Genomic DNA, 19,985 nt, shown 5'->3' on the forward strand with positions numbered 1-19,985 from the left:
GCTCCGTCCCCACAGGTGATGCGCCCCGCCCCCAGGACACGCACCAGCCCCGCCCCCACCTGCTCCCCCCCCCCCCGGTGCCAGAGCATGAAGCTCCACCACTGGCTACAGCCATCCCCACCTTCATTCCCAGGCGAGGGGAAGAGACCATGATGGTGGGGATTAGAGGGATCCTTGCCTCAAACATGGCAACAGCCCTGTCCCCAGCTGACCAGATTTGGCTCAGAGGCTGCTGGTGTCTAAATTACAGACTGGCATTGCACAGTTTCTTATTTATATTCAAATTAACTTCCCTCCCATTTCTAGTTATGCTAAAGTTAGAGGTCTAGTTAACTCTCTTTCCCAATTTCAATCTCTTTTCTCCTGAAATAATCAAGACACTCATTGCTCTGCAAAGATGAACCACTACGGACATAGCAAGCAGATAGAGAAAAGGTAATCGCCAAGCTCAGTGTCAAGGATGGCACCAAAAGACACTTTATTTTCCACCCATTTCTTGACTGCATGCAACTTTTTGTCTATACAAATTCACACCATTTACAATCTTGCAGTTTATGTAAACATGTTCCTATTTCCAGGCTGGAGTGAGAGATCCAAAGCAGACTGCAAACAGAATAGTCAAAAATATATTTGTATAAATTAGAAGAAAAATGTACAGGAATATACAAAGTTTCAGTCCAATAATTGTCCAGAACTAGTGAAATCTGTGAGGCAACTGAGGATTGTAGTTTTAAAATGATTGTTGCTTTATAAAATTCATTCTGGAGTTGTAGGTTTCGGGCTTTTCTTCTTTCTGGTCACAGGATATCCTTTTAGGTCTTTCAGCCCTGTTAAGGGGACGTGCTTTTCTTATGAAACATAATTCTACCAAATTCCAGGCAGACTGATCAATTCAGGGATTTTGATAGTATCCATTTTTTAGAACTTCAGTACAACTGGGAATTAAAACACCTTATGAAATCTGGAAATTGTCATAGTCCCCCATCAATATTGATTATACTGATAAATACTGTAGAATTATAATGAAAAAATAAATTTGTTCAACACTCAATTGTATAAAGGCATTCTATTCTATCAAATATAGCCAATATGTAAACAAACATACACCAAAAGCAAATCCAGACATTTATAGTCGTAAAATTATGCTCTTTTTTCTAGAAGGGACTTTTCCCAGTTTGTTTCCATACTTCTTTTGCTCCTTTAATGCTCTCCCTTTTCACACATTTCCAGTAACCTGGAACTCCTTGCTGCTGAGGCACCTGTTTGTTTGTTTTTTAAATAAAAAACAACAACATTAATTACCACACTGCATTTAAGTTTCATTTTTTTAGCTGGCTATACCAGATAGAGAGGCATGGCAATGACTTGAATGAAAGCCAATGACATTTGGTTCTTCCCCACCAAAAGCTGTCTCTGGAGTGGCCATTCCACCTAGTCATTATGAGCAGCTAGGAACAAGAGTACTTCATCTGCTTATTTTCGCGTTCCTCCCAAATCCCCTTTTTCATTTGTATCACACTTTGAGTACACTCACAGAAGCAGTATATAAAGGACAGCAAATAAATAGATGATTGAATATGAGGAATTAAGTTATTTAGACTTGCCCCAACAACCTTGATCCATTATGGCCATTAGAAACCTGGCTGCTAACTTCCATGGAGTTGGGGATAAAATTAAAGGACAGTAGCCAACTAACTCATCCCATCAGTGTATATACCCTATTTTCCGGCGTATAAGACGACTGGGCGTATAAGACAACCCCCAACTTTTCAAGTTAAAATATAGAGTTTGAGATATACTCGACCGCAGATTCTCCACCCGGAGTATAAGACGACCCCCGACTTTTGAGAAGATTTTCCTGGATTAAAAAGTAGTCTTATATGCAGAATATACAGTATTTGCTCTTGTGCAATGAAACTTTCTCTCATCCCCTGTTGTGGGGATAATCTGTTCTTTTTATCTTGTATTTTTGTGTTGCGAACCGCCCTGAGATCTACAGATTAAGGGCAGTATACAAATTTAACAACAACAACATAGCTATTCTACATCAAGTGTTATGCTGGGTAGATTTCAATCTGGTTATCAGTTCACATGATAACCAGTTTTCACTGTATGTGTGGGTTTAAATTTTAGTGTCTAGAAGAGAGACTCTCTGAAGCTAGGAAAAAGTTCTCCTCACAAAGCAGATGGGCATATTTTGGTCTTCTCCTGCAGGATCTGTCACACCTTATTGTTGAGCCATCTGAGTGTTACTAATCTAAGCTTTTGGCTTACTAAAGTCTCTGGCATGGAGGCACTTTCTTACTCTTAGTCTCTGCTTGTGCTAGCACTGAATGATAGTGGTTAATCTGGTAGATGTGTTTTATACAAGTCTCCTGTAGCAGCACAAGAATTTGTGGTTGATGAAATTCTAGCCCCTACACTTTCCCAAACCAACAAGCATGTTGGTATGGAGGTACATGGTTTGTGCCTCCCTTCATCAACAGGATGTTCAGTGAAGTCTAATGAGCATACATCAGAAGCAAACAACTTAATAGGCTAGCTAACTGTTCCATAAAAAGTTCATCTTAATAAGAAAACTCATTGTTTTTAATTCCACCTTAAAAGCAGTAGCCCTGTAAAATTTCCACAATTACCTATTTTCACAAACTGCTCCCACTAGGATTATATGGTCTATATGCTGGCACCCTGACTGATTAAAAACAGTTACTCCATTAAACATTCTATTTTAGGAATAAGGCTTCATTACCCTTAAGCCTCGATGCATCCTGTTTTTTAGGACTCCAAGGAATTCTGCATGGCTGAGGCAATTGTCTCCATCCAAATCAAAGATCTTGAAGACGGTGTCCAAAACATTTTCTGAGAGTTCCTGTCCTGTAACAGCTTTCACAGCTCTCTTAAACTCGGCTAATAAAAGAACAACACACCATACGTTACCATTAAAAAAGTAAAGTAACTAGGGTGATTACAGATCAATTTATGTAACTTAATAGTGGAAAGATCTATAAATTTAACAAATAAACTATTCCTTCTGAGCGCACAAACATAATCTGAATTGTGTGATCAAATAAACTATCAAAACATTGCATGCTAAGTCCTTAATATTAATTTTTCAGCTTCTTAATGGGATCCAATCACTACTTCTTGTCTTGAAGACTGGAAGAAGACAGCAAGCTGCCATCTTTCAGTTGCAAGTGCAGGCAGCAGTTGTGGCTGGTGATCAGCTGTAGCATCTCCCAGCTGACAGAGGAGGAGCAAATGCCAGGAAAAATTCCTACTGCCACGTTTCCCGACCACCAGTAAATAGTGATCTGTTATCTTCAACTGGTTGTCCAAAACAAGTAGCAAGGAACCGAGAGGGACTCAGAATCCTTTTATAAAAGGAGAAAACACCACATGACACAGGTTTATAGCACACATTTTCAGAAGTCAATTGCAAAGTGTATTTTCTTGCTTAACATTCTGATGTACAAAAATTATGTACTTCTTACCTCGTTTAACAGGGCGGCTGGCTACTGTGAACATTTTCAAGGCAATTGAAAAATCTTCTAGGCGGTTTGTAAACTGGCAGAAAGTCTTAAATTCCTCCAAACTGATACTCTGAAATACCGAATAGGTGAGTGATTCAAAACTAAGCATTTTCTTTTTTTTTTCCAAATAATATTTATTGTATTTTCAAAAAAGAAAAAGAAAAAACATCTACAAATACACACTAACAACAACAAACAACATAACACAATAAAAAAGAGAAAAACATCAAAAAATAAACCCAAAAAGAAAAAATACATCATCATACTAAAAATAACTCCATTTTCTTATCATCTTTTACGGACTTCCTCCTGTTTCTCCTTATTTGCGTCCCTTAAGAATATTTCACGTAACTTCCAACTTTAATTTCTCCCATATTTTATGAATGCTAACAATCTTAAAATTCAAACTATTTAAATTTGTAACTATTAACAACTAACACAAATTCAAAATCTATTTCTAAAATTTATAATTTCCTAAAATTCTTATTATTTACTTCAACTTGTACATTGACAGCCTATCCTTCTTTTACCAATAAAAATTAACTTTTAAATATTACAATGCTTTTTTAAATACAATTTAAATTTTCCCCATTCTTTCTCCACCACGTCGTCTCTCTGGTTACGGATTCTAAGCATTTTCTTAAGGCATTTAATATTATTATAAAGTTGTGGTGTAATGGTTAGTATGCTGGACTAAGACCTGGGAGACCAGGGATCGAGTCTCTACATAGCCATGAAGCTCATTGGCTCAGTCACTGTCTCTAAACCTAGCCTACGTCCCACAGTTTTTGCGAGGATAAAATGGGGAGACAGAGAAGCATTAACACCATTGAACTCCTTGCAGGAAAGGTGACATATAAATGTAATAAAATTAAGAAGTAAAGATGGTCAAGATTGGAACAACAAAACAAGTCAAGTAAAAATGAATGCCTTTGCTATACTTTAGATTTAGGAAGAATGTTATTCAATTACACCAGAAAAAGCCATTCGGATTTAGAATCTCCATACGAACCTCTCCTGCTTGGATTCTTTCTTTCACATTTTGCCAGTAAATTTCATTGTTCTCTTGCTCAGTAAAATACAGCAACCACTCTACAAAATCCTCTTTTCTCATGAAGGCTAGACCTTTGGAAAATTGGATGAATTCCATCTCTTGTATCTCTGTTTGTAAATCCTGCATAAATCTAACAAATAATAGTTGCAACTTAATTCCTTTCAATAGCAGAGAATATGAACCATTTCTTATAGTAAAAATTATGCTTTCACATTTATAAGGAACTCAAACACTACATATAAGCAAGGTCGCCTTGAGGTTCACTATTTTCTCTCACAGCTATTATGCAGTGAAAATGTCTTAGCTTAATTTCCCAAAAACTAATCAGGTAGAAAACACAAAACACAAATTGTTGGCTTCCAGGTCTCAACAGCAGGAACTTCCACAACTCAGTAAGCTGAGATGATTTAAGTTGCTCATTGTGAGATAAAGATATACTTTCAGTAATGTAGTAGTAACCTTTCCAATTTTGTAATGTTGTCTTTTAGCAGTTCTACCAGTAGGGAGCACTCTGAATCCATGTACGTTTATGAATGTTGTAGCAGCAAGCTGTGTGCTGAAAAAAATTGCTGCTACACATATGCATAACTGTTACCTGAGTGGGTAAGGATATTTAAACATGGAAGTGGCATAAAACTTGTATCAGCAGCCAGCTAGACAGAAAATGGAACAACAAAAAGACTCACATAGCTTTAAAATTGAAAGTATTTGAGGAAAGCTGTAAACAAACAGATTAGGGGAACAAAAGGTGCTCCAATAGTGTTAAAAAGGAATAATGATTGATTAAGTACAAATAACAGTAACAAGTATTACCCAAGTGCTCTGCCTCAAAAATCCTTTACTTTGATATAACGTAGTCCACAAGTATTTGAGAATGCTACAATTTTTTAAAAAATAATAATAATAATTTATACCCCACCCATCTGGCTGGGTTTCCCCAGCCACTCTGGGCAGCTCCCAACAGAATTAATGATAATAATAATAAAAAGTGATAAAACATCAGACATTAAAAACTTTTCTAAACAGGACTGCCTTCAGATGTCTTCCAAAAGTCAGATAGTTGTTTTTTTCCTTGGCAACTGATGGGATCCAAATATTCATTGGGTGGGGGAAATCTTATTTATTTCTCTATGTTACTAAGGTGGGGCAGAGGGAGAAGAGAAGGAAGACCTTATCTGTAGGAAAACTGATCAAAACCTTTGCCTTTCCTCGTCCCAATAAATGAAGAGAACATAATAATAATGTCACCTAAAATGTGTCACTTTTGTCAACTATTTTTGCAAGTTTGCTGCCAGCTCTTTGAACACATTTTTAAGATCCACAGCAGGGGTGGGGAATCTCTTGCCCATGCACCAACTTGCAGAGGCATCAAAGGGGCTTATTGTAACCACCAATCAGTTGACTGGCAGTTACAATGACTTCTTTGGGGTTTCAGTCACTTGATGTCACAATGGCGCAGCGGCAGCGGGAGGTCCCATTAGCTAAAGTGGTGCTTCAGGTTAAGACATAGCTGTCAACCTTTTCCTTTTTTTGCGGGAAATTCCCTTATTATAGCATTGGGAAACAGCAGGGAGGGTTGACAGCTATGGGTTAAGAACGAACCTCCAGAACGAATTAAGTTCTTAACCCGAGGTACCACTGTATTGAATACAATGCATACAATGCCTTCCCTCATATGAACACTGCAGTACGTAACATTTTTAGGTGGCCCAAAGCCTTCCTTTAGGGGATTTGTACCAATTAGGAGCAAGGCCTTTTCGGTCAGGGCACCTTGTCTATGGAACACTATCTCCCATGAAGCCTATAAGGCCAGCTTTCGCCTAATGGCCTTCAGCTGAGCTTGGAGTGGTGATGATTTCTTTTGTTTTTCCATGCTATCTTATGTGTAAGTATAATGAATTACATTCTACTTTATTTGAAACAAAATAGGAAATTCTTTCCAGTAGCACCTTAGAGACCAACTGAGTTTGTTCTTGGTATGAGCTTTCATGTGCATGCACACACGAAAGCTCATACCAAGAACAAACTCAGTTGGTCTCTAAGGTGCTACTGGAAAGAATTTCCTATTTTGTTTCGACTATGGCAGACCAACATGGCTACCCACCTGTAACTGATTCTACTTTATTTGCTTTTTTGATGGTTTAGAAGTCTGGATTTAATCAGTCCACTGTTGTAAGCTGCCTGGCAGGCCTACGGAATGGAAAGACGTGTTCTAAAAAAATATTTTAAAGCCCCAGCTAATTTTCTGGCTAGCCTCTGCTGCAGCTGTTGCGGAAGTGCAGGAACCAGCTAATTCATGAAGAAAGTTTTTGAATCCTTTTGTACTGTTTGAATAATACTAACAAGGAGGAAGACAAAATCTGCACAGAAGTGCAGTAATTAAAAATAAGTATTCAGAGACTTCAGAGGAGAATGTCGGTTGCGCTAGTTAATTCTGACCAAAAGCTGGAACAATAACTCTAGAAGGTACAACAGTATCAATAATCTCTTATCAATTCCCTGCCAGCTAGACCCGGCCCTGAACTCAGCAAGCAAATGGACTAAGGTCCCACTATGAAGACTCAAACCAACATGAAGCTAGTTTGACAGATAGTATATACCACTGGTATGCGGATGTTAAGCATGCAGATCGAGCAATTTGCCACTGTAAATGGTTAAAAAGGAAAACAGGAATAGTATGGAGAGCGAGGGAGGGGGGAACCACACTCAATACACAGAAGCAACTTGCCATGTGGCTTAATTTAAAAAGTGGATTCTGCAAGGCAGGAAACAAAGCACACCAGCCTTGAGCTAAGTGTTGCAAAGCAACAACGAATCACTCTGGGAAGTGAGAGAATAAATAATAAAACCAAAGTTTTGTTTCTGCTTTTTTTGGGGGGGGGGAACTCACCTACTAATCACAGGTAAACACCATTAAGCTTTATGAATGAACCCCCGCCCCAATTTTAAGGAACGTAAATTACACATATCTGAAACAGCCTAATCAAATGTAATCACTCCTGCTTTCTCTAGCTACTCCACTGATCAATGGAAAGCCTTTCTAACAAGAACTTGGAAAATGATAAAAGCATTTACCATCATTTCCCCCCTGCCTTTGACAATGATCTATGTCTGTACAGCTCATCAGTCATCTCTTGTAAAAACATCATGGCACTTTGATCAGAAAGCCAACAATGGCTTCCCATGTGAGGCAGAAATGTTGTGAAAAGCCATCAGATAGAAATCACATTTTCCCTGAACAATAGAAACACAGAAATGATGTGCTTGAGTTACTTGCAAATAAAATAATGTGAAAAGTGATATCTCCACGGCGGGTTTTTTTTTTTTAAGACACTGATCCTTTCATTCACCTTCCTATACATTAAAACAAACTTTACTGTCAGGTCACAATGCAGATGGAGCGGGTCTATACGGATAGTGATAAGGAGACACATTCCAAGTGCATGAAAAATAAATGCCATTGTTGAAAAATTACCTGTATTAAACCCTACCCTTACCCAACAGCTTTAAGAGCAAGATGTGGGAGTCCAATTTTGATTACAGGCTTCTATCTGTGTGGTAGGCAAAGGTCTTAAACCTACATTTGCTGAATGTAGTAGGTACACAGTATTATCAGTGTTATGCCTCATTGGGTCAATGCAGGATTTTATCTAATTACCTGAGACATTCCAGTTCGCACTATAAATGCAAACAAGCTTTTACGGGTGCACTCTGGCCTTTGCTTTGTTAACAACCCCTACTGTATCTAGAGAAAAGGGAGCAGAGGGAGTGCTAACTCAACAGAATTCTCAACATGTTTAAGAACTTCAAAGGCTTGTTTATTTGAAGGTTAGCGTGCACCTGAAATCAGTGGAAGGAAATGTTTTGCACAGCATTTGAAACACCTCTCCCTTCTTGGTTTGGCTGAGAGGAGACAAATTGCAGGAAACCATGCTGGTCTGTTGGGGAGGGGGTCGGAAACCCAAAGTTAGCTGGAGGGTAATATCTTTATTGGGACTATCTACAACACTGCAAAGCAGTGAACCAGCTTTTGAGTTCCCTAGAAATGTTATGCAGATTTACATAGGCTTAGCCATGCTAAGTGCAAAAGTGATCTGTCGAGAGTAGTAATGTGTTAGCAAATACAGAGTTGGGTAGCTAGAAATCCGAAATGAATATACTTCTTGCTGTTTTGATAGCAAAACAGATAAGTATGACTTCAAAATGATTTGAAGAATCAAAGAGGGCACTTACTACATTTCTTTTGAAAGACTTCACACATGGTATTTTAACTTCAGATTTGCTGCTTGATACCTAATAGTATGGGAACACAATTTCAAGTGCAAAAGAAAAGAGGCTCATTTCCAGTATGGGGCAAATGACTGCAGCTCCTTCCTTGAATTGAGTTAGCGTACAAGTTTAAGTAACTAGGATATTTTTACTTAAACATTAGCCTAGACTTTCAATGGATGCAAAGTTTTAATGTGCTTTTAAACATCACCTTAAAAGGCTTTCCAATATTAGTAATGCCAGTGGTAGTTAAGGGTTGATTATGACTGGATTTTATTTATTAGGTTTAATATTTAGTTGGCTTTCTATACAGTGGTACCTCGGGTTAAGAACTTAATTCGTTCTGCAGGTCCATTCTTAACCTGAAACTGTTCTTAACCTGAGGTACCACTTTAGCTAATGGGGCCTCCCGCTGCACCGCCGCTACACGATTTCTGTTCTCATCCTGAAGCAAAGTTCTTAACCCGAGGTACTATTTCTGGGTTAGCGGAGTCTGTAACCTGAAGTGTCTGTACCACTGTATTTCCAAAACCTATCACATTTCAGTACTGGCTTTCTACACAAAGAATACACCAAGCAGTATGCAACACAAAATACAAGTATTGGAAACAGTTTGTAACACAGTGACTTTCTACATAAAAGACTAACAAGAATAAAAGGAGTCAAAAACTTCATCAATAGCTAAACATCAATGGTCTCACTAAACATTTAGGGTGATATCCAACAATGCTGTCTCACTTGTTCAACCGATTTCTGGTTACACAAATATTTTCCCTTCCTCCCCCATGCAGCCTGTTGTGCACTCCCAAGATCTGCTATGAAAGACTGGGAGACCCTGCAGAGTAGATGTGGGAGGAGCTTGCAGAGCTCTGGGAACAAAGTAAAATCCTGTCACATGTGATGGTTTGATGTTGACTCTCATCCTCAGAAACAAGATTAGGCCAAGCAGGCTGCTCTAGAAAGAGCAATCCAAGGTTTTATAGCCACAGAGTAAATCTCACAAATGGTAGGTTTCTTACCTGAGGTGCCTCTGCTGCAACCCCCACCCACCCACCACTTTATAGAGGGTAGTGAAATTCATTATGCATTAGTCTACAATTACACATTTCTGAATGCATAACTGTAGAACAAAAAACATGGTTCGCCCAGTTTCTCTATCCTAACAATGGAGAGACTGGGTAAACTGCATTTTTTTGTTCTACAATACATTTAGGTGTCATCAACCTTTACAAAGTGATTTTTATTTTTTATTTTTTTGCATTAGAGATAAGCCGTATGCAGTCTGTCAAGTGATACTGTGACCTCAGCATGAGCCACACAAAACTGCAGTGTACATGGTAATAATCCCCATGGAATCCTGTGGACTGTGGATTGTTGGGGGTTTACTCCATGGTGTCACAGCTACAAGTGTGGTCAGAACCTCCTGGCAAATGTGGGCGAAGACATATACATATTATTGTTGTTGTTGTTGTTTTCAATGTATACCCTGTCCTTCCTCCCAAAGGAGTCCAGAGACCCAATGAGATGTGGACAAGATGGCTGATGCAATTCCCATGGTGTGCTTTTTTGTTGTTGTTCAGTCGTTCAGTCGTGTCCGACTCTTTGTGACCCCATGGACCAGAGCACGCCAGGCACGCCTATCCTTCACTGCCTCTCGCAGTTTGGCCAAACTCATGTTAGTAGCTTCGAGAACACTGTCCAACCATCTCATCCTCTGTCGTCTCCTTCTCCTTGTGCCCTCCATCTTTCCCAACATCAGGGTCTTTTCTAAATATGAAAAGTTATCTGGGATCTCTCTGAGTTAAAATACTAAGAGAAGCCAAAATAGTGAATTGTAGTATCTGATAGACAGATTGATCTGTAAAACTCACAACACAGAGCAAACCAAGATCACAACCGAAGCGTTAATTACTATCTTTTTTCAGTGCTACCTGTGAAATTCACAGTAATGAAGCTTCTTTTTCCCTCCTCTTCCAAAGAAGTGGACCAGCAACATGGTATTAATATCAGGGTCTTCTGATTCTGGCTCCTGAAAAAATGCACATCAGAACTTTGTCAGAATACCTATTGTGTTAACGCTCTGCATTGGCTCAAGATCTACATTTCCCATTAATGGTTAAATAATTCTACAAATGCTGTAAATCTGAATTTTTCCTTATGGAAAAAGTCCTGTAGAAAACAAATAATGTATTTCACAAAGCTCAGCTATTCCATCCTTTTGAAAGGCTAAAGCCACAGCCACAGAATACAATATTTTTAGATTATGTGTTTCTTTCACCACTTAGCCTAAGTCGCATTTCTTGGAACACAACAACACACTAAGCAATGTGGAGTCTATGGGGATTTCAACGTAATGTTCTTGTGACATCTAAATAGCCGGTGTGTATTTTACTCTGCTGAAGAGGCAAGATGAAAGACAGCCATCTATTCATGAGATTAAATACTAATGGTTATTTAGCTTTCAGTATAATCAAGTAGTTGCATTAGTTCAGTGTATTTCATGCTTGCTGCACACATGACAAGACATTTTATAGTTCTGGTAGCACTCTTCATTTGTTCCATGACACTTTTCACTAAATGAAGTAACATGAGCCATCTCTAAGCCACCCAAAATTGTTCAGTGTGTGCTGTATTTTAAAAACTAAAAACTAAACAGAAATACTGCACATTTTTAAATACCAACAAAAACTTACTTTTTTATGCAAACCTAACAATAATGTAACTTCATGAATCGTTAATTATAGAATACTGCCACTATGTTTTTTACGTTAACATAGCACTTGAGGGGAAAAATGATACACAACAAGATAATCCAAACTAGAAAGAAAACTATCTTTTGCAGGGGATATAGGAAAATAAACTTCCTAAGATTAAAAAACAACATTGCAAACCGAAATATATAGCATCTGATTTGCAGGTGATAAATGTTGACCAATCTGTAGTGTAGTTATTCAGTTATTGTCTGTTTTCCTGCACTCATATAATGAGATTATTTAATTATTATTGCATAATTTTATGGGGTGTATGGGGTGTTAGGAGAGGGGCAGTATCTCTGGTGGGGGACATATTGTGCTCCTAGAAGCTGTTAGCATGAAGACCAGCCACACCCTGGGAATGGCTTCGACTGACCAACAAACAAGATGAGGGTAGCTGATGGGTCTCAAACCCTTGGTGAGTTATATCATTTATCTGAAGAAGTGTGCATGCACACGAAAGCTCATACCAAGAACAAACTCAGTTGGTCTCTAAGGTGCTACTGGAAAGAATTTTCTATTTTGTTTCGACTATGGCAGACCAACACGGCTACCCACCTGTAACTGCATTTATTTTATGACACTTTAAAGCTGTAATATACCAATCTGTGGCTTTTAAAAGAAATTCTCCCAGATATCAGGATTTGAGGAAAACTGAATACTTAATTATCATAGATATTTTCAAACTGATATTTCAATAGTAGGTCCAATGGCTGACTTCTAAAGTTGCGTGAGTGCCACTTGAGCAATGGTCCTTCCTTCCTTCCTTCCTTCCTCTTCCCCCCCAACACATGCTCCCCAAATCTGCTCCAGAGTGTCTCCCAACCCCCCGGAGCAGGGGTGCCAATCTGAATATAATATGGGGAGGGGCAGGTAAGCCCCGCTCCATGTAATCAATTACAAGTCGCAGTGCACGCACACCATTTGAATGCCAATGTTCATCAACTTTGGGGAGCTCCTGGCCCCCTCAAATACACTGGGGGTGCTGAGGAGACCTTGGCCCCTAGGATTTGGTTCCTATGCCCTGCAGCAGTTTTTGTGGGCACATGGGGGGCAGCAAGGAGAGGAGAGAAAGGTTCCATTGCATGAGCAGAAGTCCATTCCACTCATGGACAGACAGCACTGGATACAAACCATTGCCTTGAGCCAAATGAATCAAATTCTTTTACCTGTTCCATTTCTCATTTGTGTTGTAAAAGAAGTGTGGACAATAAATGTTTGTTATTCATTATTATTTCAAATTCCATTGCTTTTCTTCACTCAGGTTATTTATGCATAAGAAAAACATGACTTGAAAGTATTCTAGCCATCATACATTAGCCCCATTCCATTTATCTTTTAATTTTATTTCTTTTAGACCAGACTTTCTTATGTAGTATTCATAGGATAGCTTCCAACATCACATATAAGACAGCATATTATACACAGTAAAATAGCAACAGTTAAGACCATTTATTTTTAAAATTTAATACTAGATGTTTCAATCAATAGGTCTTGTATTTCTTCCATAAATCAAATTGTCCTAAGCTATGATTAAAGCTTAGATCATGATGTCCAAGACTATTAATGATTTTTTTAAAAAACAAATATTTCCTTTGGAATTTACCTTAAATTCTCAAAAAATAGTCAATTAAACTGAGCTTCTCCTCTATAGTCTTAAGATTTTTATTTGTCCATATAAAGCCAAGCAAAGTATTTATTTGTATTCTGATTTTGAAATATATGGCAGAGGTGGTCTTGGATGTGGAGTTGAAGAGTAGAATAAGCTTTTTGACTCTAGTTAGTATTTTAATGTTTAAGTACTTTATTGGCAGGGTCTGGAAGATTAATTTTAACTTGAGAAGTAGGGGTCCCAAACTGACCTGAAGTGCATTTATTGTTCTTTGATCAAGTCAGCTAAGTATAATACTAAAAGTCTCCCTTTATTATGAATTCAAAAATGATGTGACTACATATTAAATATATGAATTCTTTTTCAATTTTTCAATTGGAATTATTTTAGTAAAGATCATGCAAAAAGCAAGGTCAACTGATCAGGTACTTTCATTTCATGAAGCATCAGAGCTGACATGGATGCAATCAGCTACAAGCTGTGAAAGTAATAATGTTTAAAAGATAACAGTGCATTAGTGCCAGAGCAACCTGCTAGGAGGAAAATCACACTCTCTGAAGACCTACCTGAGATAGTGTTTCGTCTCCTAAAGCTGTTTTAAGCTCATCTTGCGTCCCAATTATTTTCTGCAGCTAAAATGGAAGTGATATATATTTCCATTTACTATCTGGTTTTTCATACCAAAGCATTTTCAACAGATAGCTTCTTTCTCAGTGCTATTTACCATACAAAAACTGTAAAATTCTCTGCACAGCTACCTTGAGTGCAAAGCCTTTATACACATTCGTCACATGCGATGGAGCTTTCACATTAATCCAGTGCCTTTCATTAAGGAATCTGGTAACATGTGAAATGAATGGTCCACACACCATTTTCAAGCATTAAAGATCACACTCATCATTTCTTTTTCTTTTTCTTAAAGATTTTCTAGATTTACAAAAGTACATGCCTTGTCCCCTTTTTTTAGGTTGTACTTTACAGTCTTTCTTACAAATCAATTACATTTGTTGTGAGACATTAGTGCTGAGTAAAGTACAGTGGTATCTCCGGTTGCGGACGGGATCCATTCCGGAGGTCCGGCTGGATCCCAAGGTTTTCGCAACTGGAGGACTGCTTCTGTGCATGCGCACACTGCAAAACCCGGTCAAATACTTCCAGGTTTGCCGCTTTCGCATCCTGAAGTTTACGTAAACAGAGGTACTACTGTATAAGGTTGAGGAAGAAGAGGTGGGAGAGGAGGGGTGGGGTAGTGAGACATATTCTTTTAGATAGAGTACATCTGGGGTTTTGTGTCAGCATCAACTGGGTAGGTTTTCTTTCTATTCATTTATTACATTTCCTTGGTATTGGGGGCAAGGTGTGGTTGGTTGTCTGCAGTGGGGTTTGTTTGCATTGGGGGGGGCTTGTTGGGTCAGGTAAGCAAGATTGATTCATATGCTGTCAGTGGACTCTTGTCGTTGTCTTGTTGGGCTGTGTATGTGATAAAGTGGATCCATACTGGGGTGAAGGCCTCCTCTTCTATTTGTCGCTGTAGAGGTTTGGAGCTTTTAGAGTTAACAAGCTCAACCAGGTTGTCCCACCCACAGGAGGAAGAGCGTCACCGGATGCTCTGTGTACTGTTGTACTGTGTAATGTGATACTTGTTTTTCTTTTTCCGGAGAACGGAGAGAAGGGAGAAGCCACCAACATGGCTTGCGACTCTCCCGGAATGTAATGATTTATGCCTTGTAAAATAAAGCTTCTAGATTAGAAAGAAGCCGGACTCTGTTGTCTGTAATATGCTGGCATGCACACCCCCCGCTGCGTGAGAGAAGATAAGAAAAGAAAACTCTGCTGAATAGCACAGGAGACGGCAGCAAGGAAAAACGCTTCAGGCAGGTACGCGCAGCGGAAGCGTGCCGGGCTCCAGTTGTGCTAAGGTTGGTTTGAAGTGTTTCCAACAATCAAAAAACTCTTCAGTCGCCATGTCAGCTTCAGTTTATTGGTTAGCTTTTCTACTAAGGCCATTTCCCATACAATTGGATACCACTGGTCCATGTTTACTACTGACAGGTCTCTCCATATGCACAGAAAAACATAAAAATGGGACCAAAGCAGAGTAAGAACAAATAAGTCTTTGAAGGTCATTTTAAAGAAGTAATTCATTCTAACACAGAAGTCAAGTTTTTAAATGGGCACAATACTGTGGCTATTAGAGTGCATCAGGAAGTCTCTGGTCCAAACCTTGCTTCAGCCATGAGTTTGCGAAGCTTTGTTCTCTCCATCTGACCCTTCACACTTGAAAGGTGCTATAATAATACTGACAAGGCTCAATGGCAGCTCATATGCTTTGCTCATTCAGAATGTCCCAAATCAAATCCCTGGCACTTCTAGCTAATGGTTCTCAGGCAGCAAAGCAGGGAAGGGCCTGGAGACCTTTGACTGCAGCTGCCATTCGGAGTAAGAACTGTGCTAGGCGAACCAACTGTTTGACTCCAAATACAGTAAGACAGTTTCATAAGGTGCATTAAGAGAGCACATGTGAAATACTTACATGCTCACAAAGCACTAGGAGTTTTGTTTTGCTTATGCATTTTTTTGATGATCCAAGTATGACCTGACAATTTTGTGTCATACCATTCTTTAACAAGTTCAGATCCAAAAATAAGGTCTCCAGCAAATAAATAAATCCATTTGCAGCTTACTATAAATCTCTAGCAAGTCATTCAGCAGACTCCTGGCAGCAACCTCTCTTTGGGAAACATTTGTAATTACATGTACTCACAAATCTCTTCAGAGGCTGGGTTTCTAGCAAGAGATTTAGCACAGCACACTGCAAAGCTCACCTACCTTCCAGAGATGTTAGCACCAGTCCTCAAATGGACAGCAAAAAATAAAAAAGGGACTTATTATTTACGGTTACAGCACGGATAGAGATAGAAAGCAGAGGATTTAGAGTTGCTTAGGAGAGGTGCTTTTAAAAGTATGTTTATCACTGGGAGACAAGCAGTGCATAACTTTCCCTTCAAATAATGTGATGCTCCCAAAGCCTGCTGCTTTATCATCCTTAACCCTCATCTCCGATTCCTCATGCCAACACCAGGTGATCGTTTGGGCAGGTTAGGATTGAAATGGCACTATTTCCCCTAAATAGTTTGCACCTGGCTCTGTCCAGTCATTAGAGTTGGTGCGTACTGAAACCCAACACTGAACACAGCGGCCCTTTTCCTAGCAGTGCATGCAGCAAGACCACCCATCTGTGGTCTGTTTGTTCAGGCAAGGCAAGCTTGGGGGGGGGGGGTAGGGCATTATTATTTATCCCAACCTTTAATACTGTTGAAAGATGACTAAACAAGGGAATCGGCGACATGTGACAGAAATGTGCCAACGCACTAGCAGCTGCCATTTACAGCTATGGCAAAAGCGCTAGTAAGGTGAGGCAAGGAGTCATGGCTATACAAGGATTTTCCTTCCAAGTAATTAATAATCTCCCCTACCTTCATCTGAACCTGGGGAGGGAGGGAGGGCACCATTTTCTTCTGCTGCCATGAAGCCTGTTAGGTCCCCTAAGGGTTGATTCCATCACAGTTGTTGCATTTCTTTTTGGCACTGAAACTGAAGTAGCTCCATCCCCTCTCCAGATGGTCTCAAGAGCAAAACACATTATCTTCTATTCAAATTAAAAAGGCTTGCACATTTGACTTTGACCTCAAGTGTGCATTTCATAGTATTCATAATAAAAAGGCTAAATATATCTTCTCTTTCCATTTCTACAATGGAAGCCTCTCTCTAGTGATGGATTTTCTGCAGTTTTGCTTGTATGGGTAGATATACCGGTATATCAATCTATTCCACATATATAAATAATCGTCATTTTAAAATTAAATAAACTCTTAACCCTAGCTTTTGACACCAAAGCACTGTCCTTGGACAACCATGTTAGTTAAGGAACAGTAGGTTCAGTATATGTTCATTGCCACCTGTATCCAAATGTAAAAATAAGAAATCTGGTTGTAAAAAATGTTCTTGATTTAACTCAGAACTTCAATGAAAAAGGGTTGCAAAAGGTTTTAATTTCCTCAGTTGTTCTAGTGAAGACATGATCTCTTGTGTACAAAGCAGATTAGGAAGGAATAGTCTTGATCAACTGCACTTTTCATTTGTAAGTTATATGGTAATTCCATAAATTAAAAAGGGGTGTGTGTGAAAATATTGTCATCCATACCTTAAAAAATTCCTTTTTCTCTAAATGTTCATTCCCGTCTGCATCCAACATTTTAAAAGCAATATGAAATCCAGTCTGTGGTTCTGCAATGAATCATAGCATACAGATTTATTCAGCAATATTTTACCTGTAAGAAAATGCTGCCCTGCTACTCCAGTTCCTCATAAATGGGCAGGTGCTTCCAGTTTCATATGAAGGCAGAGGATCCATAGTTAACTATATAAGCATGTGCAAAGGTGTACTGAAGCTAGTGGAGCGGCACTGTGTACTTAAAAAGGAAAAGTTGACCAATTCAATCCCTGCTATTTTGAAAGCTCATTGACTCATTGGTTGGTTGGTTTTACTTATATGCTGCTTTTCCACAATGAGCTGTGTCCAAAGCGTCTCACAACAAACATTAAAAGCATAAGAACAGAGAACACTGGAAATACAAATATAAAGAATACAGAGCAGGTCAACAGATTCAAAATAACAAAAATCAACAATTTAATTCAATATTTTTTTAAAAAAACCAATTTAGGCTGAAGTACATAAATACTAAAACTAAAGTTAACTGATAGAGTTTCTGGTAGTGGTCTTGTTGCACTCCAAGAAGTCTGGCTTAAAAACAGTTTATAGGGGAGGTGCATGGTGGGTGATGTCCTAATTAGGCAACCCAGCATGTTGCTAATTAAAAAGTGGATCTTCAAATCATGGTTTGAAAAATCAGAAACGGATGTATAAACTGAGCCATTGTCACAACAGCAGCAACTAGAGAAACAAGACTTGGAAAGATCTATATTGGCTCCCAGTACGTTTCCAAGCTCAATTCAAAGTGTTTGGCTGACCTTGAAAGCCCTAAAAAGACCTCAGCCCTGTATACCTAAATTGATCCTAAATAGTTGCTATAACTTTCTTGCATACTATTCAAGTGCCTTATAAAGTGTTTGGAATGTTTATGAGGGATCCTGTCTCTTTTAAGAAGTCTGATTAGATGACTTTCAAATCCCCAGAATTTTGAGCAGGTAACTATCGTTCATGAATGATCAATAAATATTTCAAACAGCACCGTCACAGTGTGCTATCCTTGAAGGAGGAATCAATTTGGGAGACAGCTGATTTCTTCCTAGTGGAATGCTTCGTTCTAAACATTTTACAGTAATAATGTGAATGTAGCCTATAATGTCATTGGAGAATAAAAGCAGAATGATTTATTCCAAAGTGATGCATACCATCTGTTGCAACACGCTGATAAGAAGGTAGCCCCATGTAATACATAGGAGCTAAAGCTGCTCATACGGCTCACAAGATGACACTCTTATCTGATATGATGCAACTCCAATGGTATGTATTTATAAAATAACTGAGGTTCAAAGAAAAGCTCAGTGCACTTGCTTTTAATTACACAGACAATAACTCTAACATGTGAGTTTCAGACACTCACAATGACTATTTGTGGAAGTTACCTTTGGACGCTATCTACGGAAAGAACCTCTGGCTTCCTCAAAATACTAAAACGGGTCTATTTGCAATATAGATGTAAATGCAGGGCCAGACTAACCTTTCCACACTCCTGTTGCAGCACCAGTTTTCCCATGTAGTAATTTAGGAATAAAGCAGCCGTCATTTGCCATTTAGCACCAACGTATATCAGCTATGAGGTCCAGTGGCTAAGCATTTCCTCCAGAGTAGGGAACGTGTTAATCCTCTTCTACTGGGAAATGAAGCAGGGCCTCAAATTTTGCCCTTCCTAGTAAATTCTGGCTTGTTCTAGTGGATGTAGGGCAGTCTGCCTTTTGGGGATGCACCTCTTCCTGACAGCAGACAGGGTCCTCATATTAATGGCATCCAACCACAATGAGGACGTACTACAGTGCAGGAACCTTTCAATTTCCGAATGACTGCAAAAAATCTTAAAAAGAAAAGCTAGCTATCGATTGGAACAGCTTACTTAACCCAGAAAAGGAAAGGAATAGTATCAACTGGGGGGTGCTGGGGAGAGTCCAAAGCAGTCTACCCAAAATTCTGTTCACTGTAACTGTGTTGGGCATGCAAGATCGCCTTTTAACCACTATGAAAACAGAAACAGCAAGTTCAAAAGTGAGGCCCAAAGCCTCACTTAATGCTGAGGTGATTCTGTGGGATATGGATATAAAAAGCAGAGCACGGCAGCTGCTTTGAATAATCTAGTAGTTTCTAATAAACTAAGGTTTCATAAATATACTTGAGAGCTATGAAGCACCAAGAACGAATTGAAATGGGAAACCTGTTAGATGAAGATGGAGATACTAGCACCTGCTGACATTTTCTTTCAAAATGATGGATATGATAACTTAACACAATAGGAGCAATGGATTTTCCACCACAGACAGAGGCTCCTTTGTGTTTGACATTCAATCATTTGAAATACCAAGGAAATAATATCATTCAGTCCTTTGAAAAAGGGTGGGAAAGAGTTTGCTTTGATGCCACTTGTTTTCCACTTCTTCAACACAGTAACGTTTGCGACCTCATAGCACAAGTTCCAACAGCGCTCAATACACGTTGGTGCTAAATGGCAAATGACGGCTGCTTTATTCCTAAA

At 39.0% G+C, this 19,985-nt stretch overlaps 1 protein-coding gene across 1 annotated transcript in view; it reads right to left on the reverse strand.

Moving 5' to 3' along the window:
- Positions 1-465: 465 nt before the first annotated feature.
- MICU2 (mitochondrial calcium uptake 2) overlaps positions 466-19,985 on the reverse strand; it is a 64,381-nt gene continuing 44,861 nt past the window's right edge. Inside the window, exons 6-12 of the mRNA XM_033146315.1 lie at positions 17,423-17,505; positions 13,785-13,850; positions 10,785-10,882; positions 4,543-4,714; positions 3,492-3,600; positions 2,750-2,907; positions 466-1,259 (exon numbers count right to left, since the gene is read on the reverse strand). Of these exons, the coding sequence (XP_033002206.1) occupies positions 1,155-1,259; positions 2,750-2,907; positions 3,492-3,600; positions 4,543-4,714; positions 10,785-10,882; positions 13,785-13,850; positions 17,423-17,505 (791 nt within the window). The 3' untranslated portion in view covers positions 466-1,154. The remainder of the gene's footprint in view (positions 1,260-2,749; positions 2,908-3,491; positions 3,601-4,542; positions 4,715-10,784; positions 10,883-13,784; positions 13,851-17,422; positions 17,506-19,985) is intronic.

This window comes from Lacerta agilis, chromosome 4 (assembly GCF_009819535.1).
Source record: "Lacerta agilis isolate rLacAgi1 chromosome 4, rLacAgi1.pri, whole genome shotgun sequence".
NCBI lineage: Eukaryota > Metazoa > Chordata > Lepidosauria > Squamata > Lacertidae > Lacerta > Lacerta agilis.